This window comes from Antrostomus carolinensis, unplaced genomic scaffold, assembly GCF_000700745.2.
Source record: "Antrostomus carolinensis isolate BGI_N321 unplaced genomic scaffold, ASM70074v2 scaffold2411, whole genome shotgun sequence".
Classification (NCBI taxonomy): Eukaryota; Metazoa; Chordata; class Aves; order Caprimulgiformes; family Caprimulgidae; genus Antrostomus; species Antrostomus carolinensis.
Window position 1 is genome coordinate 65682 of NW_010296129.1, and position 12796 is coordinate 78477.

The following is a 12796-nucleotide window of genomic DNA, read 5'->3' on the forward strand; positions in this document are numbered from 1 at the left end:
TGAATTTTTTATTTCTCATAATATTTGGCTAATCAGCACTGAAATCTTCCTTGAACCAAAAAGGCACCAGGGAGCTCGTGAAGAAGTATGATGGGTAGCCACTTCTCTCTGTAAATGGGGATTTGTAGTAGGCAGAGGTAAGGAAGAAAGAACAAGGGTGATAACTCCATGTGCTTCCTCGCTGTGAGGCACCAGCACCTTAACAAAACATTCTTGTCCAAGACCCGACTGTATTACCAAAGCATTACTTAATTCTTTACCTGTAATCCATGGTATTGATGGTTTTTGTGCCAAAAAGACTGTGATGATGGAAAAAGGCATGAGGTATTTTTCATAAGAACATTTTCCTTTTACAAAACAGGTAAATTCTGATTTTTAGTTGTTATTATTCATATTTTATTCAGTTCCATCTTTAATTAATTTCATTTAATGCTCAACTCTATTTCATTAATGGGGTGAAAAAACTAACACTCATGAAAACACTCGCTTGCCAAATGAAACATTACTTTCCTACTTAATGTATGTTTTCTCATTAAAAAGCCATTATTTACTTTTTCTTACATTTCCTCAAGCCCTGGTTTATATGGCTGCATAGACAGTATATTTTCAAATAGAAATCCAATGGAAGAGTAGACATAAAAACCACTCATTCATTCAGAGCTGTACCAGTATATCCATCCTGTTGATGAAGACTGAAGACTCCACCACCAAATTAAGAAAAAATAGTAACCAGGGATGATTTCAGGTAAAAGAGGGCGTCCCTTTTTGGGCTAAGAAACTAGGCTGCCATATGTGCTACTTCAAATAATCACTAGGAGGCTTTTTACGTGGAGCCTGATCCATTTGCAAGCAACTCTGTATTTTCCAACCCATCTTTAGGTCAGGACTTTGGTGAGAAAAAGTGTTAATTGACATGATGTATCTAACACCATACTGGCTACAGCCAATTCACAACTGCTCATAAAGAACCCAGACTGAAAGTTAACTTACCAAAATGGAAGTACCAAGTAATTTTAAAAGGCTGATCAATTGACACCAACACACACCTTTTCTTCTAGAAACAACCTAATCCTGTACCTTTTACCCAATATTTTCCCAAACCTGCTTAGTTAGGTACTGAAAGCTCTGGTAGTTCTCAGCATGACTCTATAGCATACTTGGAGAATGCCACAGTATTTTTTATGCTAGCCTTGTGGTTAAAACAAATTGATTTTTTTTAATTTTTTTTTTTTTAATAAGAACTTCCTAATTATTGGGAAGAAACAGGAGCAGCCTAATTATGAGGCTATTCTCAACAAGGGAGTACCCTCTCCTTCTGAAACCAAGCATTTTTGCAGAGACGACTGCAAGACAGATGGAAGAAAGAAAAAAAAGAAGCAATGCTGCCTCACAGATAAGGGGAGATACATTTTCTGGGTTTCATGACAGAATAAGAATATTTGTGTCTTCTTTTTTAACCTAACAACTGTTATAATATTCTTCTACTTCTTACTCAAGGAAATATACAATAAAATATTTAATACAGTTACAATTTGAATTTTAAACTGTGTAAAGCAATTGTTCTTATTTTTAGGTCCATGATGCTTTTAAACAACACCAACATAAATGATACCAATTAAAAAAAAACCCCACTTACCTGATGAGATGTCTATTCGGTTCTTCTTCACTTGAGTGACATTGATATGGACGCTGACTTTGCCCTCATTTATGTCAATCTCAACGTTCCCCAGGTCATCTGCGAAGTGGCTGAAGACAAGAAGTCCATTGGGGTTCCAGGTTCGGAAAAGGAAACTGACTGAAAATAGATCCTGGCTTGGACGACCCGGAACCTCAAGGTAACTGGTGGCATTGAAAAAGACAGGCACTGCATGTGGCTCCACACAGGAAAAACTTAAATTTCCCTAAGTAAAACACAAAAAAAGAAAAAAACCCATAAGCTACATAGTAAGATTCCACCAAATTCACAGCTACCTCTAGAAAAGAATTCAGGGTTCTATTCATCCCAGAGACTACTGCGACCAATGCAAGTTGCATGTAAAATTGTGCTATTAATACCATCATTCCTGTTACTATGACACTGTTGTTGATGTTTCTGGTTTGGCCCACTGTATTTTGCACTGTACACGCACACAGTGAGAGGCAGCCTTTGCCCTGAAGAGTTAGAGTCTAACTAAGAAAAAGCTTCGATTAAAGCATTAATACTCCCAGTTCAAAGATGAAAAAATGAATCACAGAGAAGCTTGGGCTTGTTTGTGGTCACCAAAGCAGCTGATAACGTAGTAGCAGTTCAACCTTTTATAGAATCGACACACAGCTTTCCAAATACCCCCTTATCGATGTGTCAATCAATACAACACACGTGGCTGTGAAGGAAGGACGCGTAACACCTCGTGCAGAGCTAGCCGCTCTGATGTGTCTTCTTCTAGGAAATGGTAGATAAGCTTGTACTTCATTTCATGAAGCAGAAGGATTTGGAGTACCTGATCACGAACAATGCCTACTATTTGTAGTTAGTCAATAATTTTCTCTGTAAAAGAAACCGCAGTTTTCACACTAAAATTTTACTCTTTGGGAAACTGAAAAAAATCCAGTCAACTTTATTGATTTCCAAGGCTTTAAAATGGATCTGTAAACAAGACTAGAAATAAGGACGTGAATTTTTCACTCTGGTTCTCATGTGGTAATTTCTCATGAAAGACCACAATGGTAAGATGTATTAATATTTTTTTCCTTAGAAATGGTAAATTATTTGTAGCAGTATCTGTCCAGAATTGACTTTTTAATACATCAATGTAAATTTAACAGGAAAACTTCCTCTGCTGAAGAATTCCTCTAACATGTGGCAAAGTGGATCCTGTTCTGTGGTTAGGGTTTCTCATCACTGTGGCAGACAGATACTCTGGGGCAATTTCAGTTCCATTTGGGAAGGAAGAATCTTATCTGATGCAGTATGGAAATTATTACTATGATCAAGACAGTGGTTCCTTTAATATTTATTTGTACATTAAAAAAAATGAGGGATTGAACAACATTTTTGGAGGTACCCAGATGCTTAGAGATGAGGTTCACCTAAGCACTGTTCAGAATCCCAACAAGAGTCAGTCATCATTTTTTATCCCATAAATATTTTTAAACTCTGCATTACTGACGTCCTGTTGGAAGCTTTTAAGTCACATATTTCTGTATTCATGGTGTATAAATGCATCTGATAGTTCATCTTGAGGGAATTTAGAGAATTTGGAAGCAAGATAGGAATTTTGTGTCCAAAAAGGTATAGAAGGAAAGCCCTAAGAATTTTTTTTAATATTTATTTTTTTTTAAGAAGCAATTATTTTCAAATGGAGATGGGTCAGATGATGTCAATAAGGATGTAAGATTCAGCTCTCATTAACCAATGTCCAAAACTGACACTTTTTAAAGGAAGAATAACACATCAGGAAACACTTCACCTGTCACAACAAGACACCACCTATGTGGCAGATTCAGTTTCAGATACAGTATTCCCAGGTAAAAATTAAATGAATAAAAAAATAGTTTATTGATCACTCAGATTCGTAGATTACTCTGCATAACCATGTCTTTTTCCTCCCAAGAGTCAGAAGTTCCACTGCCACACAGTCTACCTATAAAGGCCAGTACAACCAGTAGCAACTGGACTATCAGGTTGGCAGCCTCCATTATCAACTAAGAAACACTGATGTTTCCAAAAATCTAGAAGAGGAGACTTTTTTATGCTGATCTCCTAAATGATCTGATCCCATCTTTAAGATAAAATGCCAGCATTACACACCAAGTTCTTTTCATACACCCATGTTTCATGGATAACAAAAAATACCCAAGGATTCAGGAAAATAATTAGTGAAAACAATTATAGGAAGCTTTTATATTACAGTGTGAATGAGAGAAATTACAACTGCTTTCTGAGGAAAGGCAAAGGACCTCCCCTTATCTCCTCCGCTGCTAAGCTGCTTGGCTATTCTGGGGTTTTTTGGTCTAAAAGTTGCCTAGAGATTTTTAATTTTAAGTTTTTAGCACACTAAGCATTAAATCAAAATAGTTAACTCATTTGTTTGGATAGTTTCAGTCTGGATATTTCCAAAGGTGCTACAGAATACTTTGGTTAAACCACAAATCTTACATATAGGAAAAAAAAAAAAGCTAGAGAGTGGCTGAAAGACCCTCTGTGACCCTTTGTTGACATTCTGAGTGTAACAGTCACCCTATGGATTAGAAACAACTTCTGTTACACAGTCAGGGCAACCCTGTGCAGACACAGAGGGCAACAGCATTTTGTGAGAGCCGACGCCTCACCGTTCAGTGACAGATGCCAATTAAGTAGTGCTCAGAAAGCATTCTGTTAGACATGTTTAAGAGTTCCTTTTGCTGCCTTGTTAAAGTGAGGAACTAAATTTCCTCACACCACAAAGCTCTCATCTCCAGCTGACACTCTCCTACCATCCCGGTGCATGGGGTTCTTGCACGTAGAACACCTATGAACGTTAATGGCACCAACTGCGCGCAAATCCTTTCCCACATCAGTGAATGTGTTTCTCATCAACACCCTACCTGCAGAAAACATTTCTTGAGTTAGGAACACACAATTCTGATTTCTCTGCTAGTTAGTGTCTTCCCTGCTGAGCTATTCAGATGAAACTGACCTGGATTACCAATTCCCTCTATCACTGTAATTCACAAGACGACTCCTCTTTCCAGGAAAGCACATTGGATACAGATTGCTCACTAGCTCTAGGTCAAGGGCTCGAGCTAATCTGCAGCTTGTCTCGAGAACAGCATCCTTGTTTTTCAAAGAGATCCTCTTCTGTACATCCAGAGTGACTTGCTGAATAGTTCTCTGGGCAATGACATCTGAAGTCAAACTTATACTGTGCCTTGACACGGAAACTGTTGGGCTTGTCAGAAAATTTTTCATGTTACATTGAAGGGAAATGGTGAAAACACCTAAATTTCGGTAGCTTGAGCTTTGTACCATGAGCTTTTATCTGTGTTGCAAATTAGCTTCATGTTTACTTCTTATAAATCAATTTTGCCTATCCACATTCAGATGTTATCCCTTCTGGAAATACTACTGGGTCTTCAAACCTTTCCCAATTAATAGCGCTAGTGGCTGAGTACATAACTCCCAAAAGAGAGGTAATTAAGACTAAAATACCTGTTAAATCAGGATAGATCATACAGCACAGGCAATATACTGTATGCTAATGTTTATCATGTAATTTCACTATTTTTCTTAAAATAGCTTATTACTAAAACACAGAAAAATCTTTGAGCTTAACATAATGTTTACAATAATATAAATAAAGCACTCATCTTAAGCTGGTATACGCTTGCACTCAGTGATCCACAGCACAGGAGCTGCAGAAGTGGGGGAAGCACAGAGCTAGTGGATGTAAGGAAGAAGGGGAGCAAATAATGACTCTCCTCAGCATTTTTTGGTTACAGGCTTTAAAACTGGAGAAACTGATCTGTGGAAATTAAATCCAATTAGTATCCACACTGCCTGCCCTTCATATACCTCTAAGGTAAGAAAATTTGATAAAGTGACTAAATTCCTAAACTCAAATTTCTCTGTACTCCTTACAGCTGCACATTCTAGTCTCTTCTCACAGGTGGTACAAGAGTCAATATTCTTCAGTTATCTGAGGTAATTAAAGTCCTACAAAGCTTGTTATATTTTAGGAGAAAATTTTTCTCTTCTGTCTCACACATCTTTAACATCCTTCTTTTCCCTGTTTTTTCCCTCCTTATGGTACTTCTCATCACCACCCTGATGACTCTGCATGTGTGCCATTTCATTACACTCACATAACACACTCTTTGGGTCAGGGTTTGCCAACTGGGTTGTACAGGATCTCCTACAACGGAGCTCTGATCCTTGCTGGATCACTTAAGTGCCATCATCATAAACCAAATTAACAACAACAGTAGTCTCAACTGAGTCTATCTTTCACGATAAATCAGGCTAAAAACTAGGAGGAGAAAAGCTTTTGTAAGAAACAAAAATCCATGTTGACTTAGTTAGAGTAAAATTGATTTTGCTTTTGGAGAACTGAGGCAATTTAAGGAATTCTACTGAAAACAAAGGTCATTTTTATTTTAATAGCTATTCTCAGAATTGGAAATCAACAGAACCATCAAATTAAACTAGTATGCTGTAGCCTCTCGATGTAGCACTGCCAAAGCTGCTTACGTGCATTTTACTTTCATGTTACAGGTAACAGAATTTCTAAAACAAATAAAGAAATCAACAAGTAAAAAACAGACAGATGATTTCATAGAGACTTTACAGGCCTGCTGGCTGTGTCACACTTCTGAAAGGAGAGGGTCTGCACTACAGAACCCTCTGAAGTAACACTCCTGTTTAGAAAGAGGCTTTAAGAATATACAATTATATGAAACTTCAGGATTACTACCCAAGCAGTAATCAAATGGTAATCAATCCTTTGCACTTCATCACTGCACATGTAAATCTTTATTACATCACCAGTAAAGCAGTAGTGGAAACACACACATTCCTACCAGGACTTTGTGAAGGCTGGAAACTTGTACAGAAGAAAACCTTGAACAACTTATTCAGCCCATCTCAAACTCACAGCAAGAATACATTTATTTCCTACCCGCACTGCCTGTGTACACCAGCAAGCAATTTTAGGGATATTTAGAGCCTTAAAAATACAGTAATTAAAGTACATTCCTTCTCAATCACCCTGCCCATAAAGCTGCAAGTCTGAACATGAAAGCAACTATGAATGCTTAAGCAAGAGAAAAAACAATAAAGTGTTAATAAGCTCTGTAATGTTAATATGCTAAATAATGATTTTCATGTCTAGTATCTTGAGGCTTTGCAGAGCTCCCAGGAGGGCCTGTAGAAGCATTCCCTTCAATCACTTTTGCACCCCAGTAATCCAACCAGCTCTGCAGGGATGGAAGATACCAGGATTCAAAGCCACGAGAAAGCTGCAATTGATTTAATAATAAATCTTGTCTGTGCTAGTTTTGGACTACTATAATTTGGGAGGAAAGGAAATAAGTGCTTACTGGTTCACCTGATTTTCTTTTAAAAAGTACTTATCTGATACTGAAGGTTCGTTTTGGAAAGATGAAATGGGTCCCCAGAAGTAAAACGTCCAGACATAATACTAATATTTTTTTTAAAAAGTCACAAAGGTACGTACAATAAGATCTTTGGGTATGTAATAACTATTTTTTTTATTGTTCTATATCATTCCAGTATATCACAAGGATCTCAGCTACACACACTCACAAACCTTCTGGTCTCCTTATAGGAGGAGAAGCAGAGGTTTAGATGACCATTCAGTTATGCTCTTACCACATTAGAAGGTTCCAGTTTCTTCCTCTTGGCAAGGTCAGTGATATTATTGCCGTTGTAGTTGATGCTCTCCATGCAGCCTTTGAAATTCTTCCTGCTGTTAGAACTTGGCTTCCCAGAAAACGGCATGCCTCCAAAGGTTATCTGTGAATGAAACAGGAGATAGGAGATAGTTACGAGAGGGCAAAGACTTTTCAACAAGTTTGCTGTAGATATATTTGCTTTCTATGAACACTCAAACAGGGTGAATGACAGAGCTGACAACGCTGCTTCCAGAAAAAGGAAGTATCAAATAAGCAGTGAAAAAGCAGAAAAAAAATCTAATGATTTTGTGATTGCAAATATTTATGGTACTAAAATCCAAGTGTTATTATATCTGTCCAAACAGTGAGCATGCACATAGCACATTTGTTCCTATATGGTCTGCTCTTCTGATTGCTACTGAAGAATACGTATTTCAAACAAAGAACTTGGAATAAATGTCCATCCCAGTATTTTTCTAACCAAGAGTAGATATAAAATTAGCCAGATAATCTGATGTGAGTCATTGGCTCAGCTCTAACTGCACGCCAGAGCTCAGACTACAACACAGTAGCTGTGGGCTCCAATATGATGCGTTTGTTTCCTTTAATGCTTATGCACCCAGAAGAATTTTAAAGAACCACACAGTTAAAGATGCAATCCCCTGTTAGAGAGAAGCACCTTCCACTACTGAGAACATGCTTTTATCATGGAGTTACAGTCAATGAGGAGTTACCACATGACTTAACAGGCCAAATGAGCTCCACAGAGAAGACAACCCCCACAAAGACTCAGCCACTAAGGTCAAACAGGAATTGCTTTTCTCTTAATGCTGAATTTCATTACCTAAAACACTGGGTAATGACATTCCAGAATCTCCAGTGCTAAAAAATGAAGAGAAACTAATATTTTACAAACTAGAAGTGTTCACACTTATAAAGTCTCTCCCTGTCACTCCATAGAGCCTACACAGAGCTCTACTGCACCAGGATCTTTTCTGAAATGTTTAGAACTGAATAAATGCTACAGGTTTTCATTAATATTTTGCAGCCCAAACGTGAATAATAAGAGACTCACGAGATTAGTCCCTGCAATCTACGTTCAGTATTTATTTCCAACAGACAGTGGCATAAATAGTAATGACACCTGGCTTCCCTGCCCCACGGATGCTCACAAAAGTGTCTACATGCAGTTTGCTGCGGAGATTTGGCAGAGCCGAGCTTTTAAACAGCATTCATTGTTAATTCCATTTGTTATTAGTGAGAGCAGGAAAATGCAGCTCTAGGGACACGTTTTCCATTTTAAAAGCGTGTAAGCTATCACTTTCTATCCCAAAGAGCAGGCTTTGACTTGGCATATAGAAAGAACTAAAGCTATACAGCTGAAACCCCAAATCTTCCTAAACAGCACAGAGCAGCTACATGAAAGCCTTCTGCAGGACACGTCCTCGGGTATTATTATCCATTGACATGACCTGACTTTAGAAAAGGTTTTTTTCTTTAGAAAAGACACTTTACATGAACTGAAGAATATGACTAATATTTTAATGGCTGACAAACATCCTTTGCATGTTTTAGTCATGTGTTTGGTCAAGAGAAAATGGAAAGAATTTTGAAAAGGAGAAAAATTGCAACAAACCATGTACCATGACAGTGAATTAAGAGGGACTCACAGGATTTTTTTCTTTTTACCTTGACAATGCCATCAGAACTAGCGTTTATTCCTCTTCTCTGCTTACTTAACTTTTCCTGAAAGGATTAACTTAGAAACTACTTTTTAAATGAGAAACAGTTCGGATTCTTTCAGGTTTATCCACTGTGATTAATTTATCACAAGGGCAACACATTTACATTTAGTCTGTGATGACTAACTCCAAAACCAGCAGGATAACTGAGAGAACAGGATGGAGAAGGGGATAAGGCTCCTGCATTTCTATGAACCACAGAAACACGTATACACACGCGCACACACTCAATTAAATTCCACTAAACACAAGGAGATCCCTGTCCCTGGAGACTGAAATGTATCTTTGAGAGCTGCCAGGGAGGTCTGGAACGTCAGAGAGGAGACAAAGGTGAATCTCCTGGATTCTGCTTTTACTAGGGGTAAATTTATTGCACACAATATATTTATTATCTAAACATGTTACATATATATGTACATTTGTGCAAATTGTTCAACACTGGCTTACAGCATTCAGCCTAACTTTTTCTGTAGTTCACTCACTTGAAAATCTTTTAATAAAATCTACTGGTGTGAGTTTTCAGCAATTTCAATTCAGTTTTCAGTTGAGATTCAACTCAATTCAGATCTTCAGTGTTCAATGAGTAACAGAGGTACAGGCAAATTTGCTCATTATTTTCTCATTACAACTGCTACCGAAGAAGGCATTCATAGAGACTTGTTGAAATAAAAATAAATATTTGATTCAGTAACATTTGCAATCATAAGTCATTTTTTTAAACATTTATGTCATATTTCTGATCAAAAGATTGTTTGTAAAAATATCAATACACAAGGTAATTTAAATTTTTCTGCATTACATGATTCTGATTGCTTCTCACTGCTTAGAAAGTTGCAAGGATGGAAATACATGCATTTGGCTCAATCACATTAATTCTCATTAGAAATGGTAAAGAGTGCAAGAAAATCATTATACAAAGTTTGTAACAACCAGCATGCTGCAGTTCATATAACAATTTAGAGGAACTGAAGCTCATAACAGCAGAAGCCAGAGTGTAATCAAACAACAAATCCACCACTAACTACTACCAACACTTGTGTGCATTAACCTGACTTGTTAAAAGTTCTCTTAGAACCTTCCTAACTTGTTATTGCTTCTTCATAAAAATAAGTTCCAAAATAAGCCATCAATAAAATACAAGGAGGTACCTACCTAAGACAAGATCAAGATCCATATTAGTAAAAAGGTTCTAATCTGCTTCCTTTGCTAAAAATAAATACTAATTGTCACCACAGAATGAGGCTTTCTGATTCAAGTGCAAAACTGTCACCTGAATGGAGTAACAGATTGTATGATTTTTTTTTTTTAATCTACTTCCCACTTATAGCAGCTGCTTTTAGAGATATTAGAAGTAGAGTATGCTTAGCTTGGTGAATAACACAGATCTCCCATTCTAAAACAAAAAGCTGAGATGGCTCTTACACCAGATGGTATCTGGTAGACTAATGAAGAGAAACTTAATTTACACTTAAGAGAGAACAGTGTTGAAAAGGTATTTTCAGGAAACGCAAGGGAAAAAAAAAAATCAAAACAAATGTACAAAAAGTACCAAACCATCTTCAATTATATTAGTTTTCTCTTCTCTTCTTATTGGACTTATCTTTAGAAAGCCAATTTGAATGAAAAGACGCAAGTTTCAGTGTCTACCTCATAATCCAGGTCCAGGTAATCAAATTCTCCATTGGTTCTGAAGTGCTGCATGTGCCGGTCCAGGGTGAGGTTGATGTTCCTCCCGTGGCGCTCGATGACTATGGAGTGCCAGTGGTGATCGTCCAAGAGACTGCCCGTCATCACAGATGTGTGGCCATAAATAGAGCCAAGCTGGTTGCTACCTAAAATGAGAATAGAAACAACAGTAATTCTCGTCTCACACCAGTTAGGCAAACGTTTTCCTCTTGCTCTGGCAATATCTCATCTGAATCAGACCAGACACACAATAAGCTGGAGGAAGTCAGTCTGCTATGAAGCCAGGATCTGCTGCCATAAATATAAATAGCCAGATCCAATATAGCAAGTATCTGATCAGTGAACTGTATACAGTTATTCATAACATAGTTACTTGGAGGGGAACCAGAGCAGCAATACCAACTTTCAGCTGTCAAGTTGTTTCCAACTCGAGGTTTTGCCGTGTGTTCGTCCCTACACTACAGAAATGAAAAGCTGTCGCCTGTGGGCCAGGTCCTGAGGGTCCCTGGAACCATCCTGATTTGTGACTGCTGAGGAAGGCGTCGTGCCTGATAACAGGCCTGGGTAACAAAAAGCCTTTTCCGTCTGAGTTCCATGCTTTGCCGACTCTGCTGATGCAGCTGTACCAGTGAGCAGAGAGGGGAAGGCTCAATGCAGACTGAGCTAACAGCAGCAAAAAATGTCTTCTGCAAACATTGCTTATTCCAGTCCTTCCTCCTGCAGCAACCTTCCTATTCTGGAAATCAAACTACCAGCAAGAACACAGGTTTGCAATTCTCTGCTGTGTTTTCCAGGGGCTTTTGCCAGTGCAGCTACGCTAGTCAGAGATCACACCTCATTGCAATCTGATGGAGCTGAGCCAGATCCCATAGCACGGATCTCAACTGAAGCAGCAAACAACTAATTCAGCAGTAAGTTTAAAAAATCACTGTACTATCCAATAGCTCAGTGCAATCTTCCACGTTCTGAATACATGAGGACCTTAAGAATTTCAGGAGCTGAGAATTTCTTACCATCAAACACGCCTGCAACTCAGACATTAAGGTTTGTGCATACTGATAACACATTCTGGCAAATCACACCTCCATGCCTTAAGAGATTACTCCCCTACACATGACCACGCTGCCTTTTTGCTGAAGGCAGAGCATATTTCAACAGTTGTTTGTTAAAAAAAAAAATAATAAAATCCATGCATGTCCATGAGCTTCAGTTTCTTCAATGCAAAGTCAAATCCAGTGCAAATCAAAACCTAAATCCACCCCCACCTCCCTATCCTTCCCACTAATGACGATTGAAACTAAGTCACTGGATTTCACCAGGCAAAAGGATCAGCCCTTTCCACTGACTGGTGCAGAGACAATACTCCCAGGCAGAGGACAATTAACACCATAAACCATGACTTCTGGTCATTAAGTGAGTGTGTGTCACAGGGCCTCTTCCCATTTATCAGCCTAGTGATTCAAGAAAATCCCTACCAAGCACATACATGGAAGTTATAATAGCTTATAGAGGCAGACTGAAGCAAAGAATATGGAGAAAACTGGAAATTAATGGGTTATTATTGCAATTAAAATTGATAAGAATACAAAACTGCTACAGGAAGATGTGCTTTCCTCCTCATCATCTGCTCACGGTGAACAAAAGGGCAGGAGAAAATGGCAGTGGGAATAACTACTAGCCAACGTAAATAATGGACAGAATAATTTACTCTTCACATGTCTGTAAGAGAACTAAGGAAAGTTACATGAAATATTTTTCTAAAAATCTTTTGTTTGAAAGGGGAAAAAACCCAAAACTATGTGAAACCAGGTAAATGCGGGTTTTTTCCTAACAAATGTGCTTTATAAATGCGGTCACTCATGAGCCTGTAGTGTTTCACAGGGAGGGAAAAAGGAGGCTGGAACTAGAGTAACACATACAGGATTGCATCATAAGACTCCCTGATACACCAATATATCTCATTTCCTTTCCTAGTCCTACTTCCAGATTCTAGGAAG

At 38.1% G+C, this 12796-nt stretch overlaps 1 protein-coding gene across 1 annotated transcript in view; it reads right to left on the minus strand.

Moving 5' to 3' along the window:
* Window positions 1-1636: 1636 nt before the first annotated feature.
* The window catches only part of LOC104532849 (contactin-associated protein-like 2), a gene marked incomplete at its 3' end in the record, with an annotated part of 15848 nt that continues 4688 nt past the window's right edge, over window positions 1637-12796 (minus strand). Inside the window, exons 4-6 of the mRNA XM_029087514.1 lie at window positions 10761-10945; window positions 7349-7492; window positions 1637-1901 (exon numbers count right to left, since the gene is read on the minus strand). Coding sequence (XP_028943347.1) covers window positions 1637-1901; window positions 7349-7492; window positions 10761-10945 — 594 coding nt within the window. The remainder of the gene's footprint in view (window positions 1902-7348; window positions 7493-10760; window positions 10946-12796) is intronic.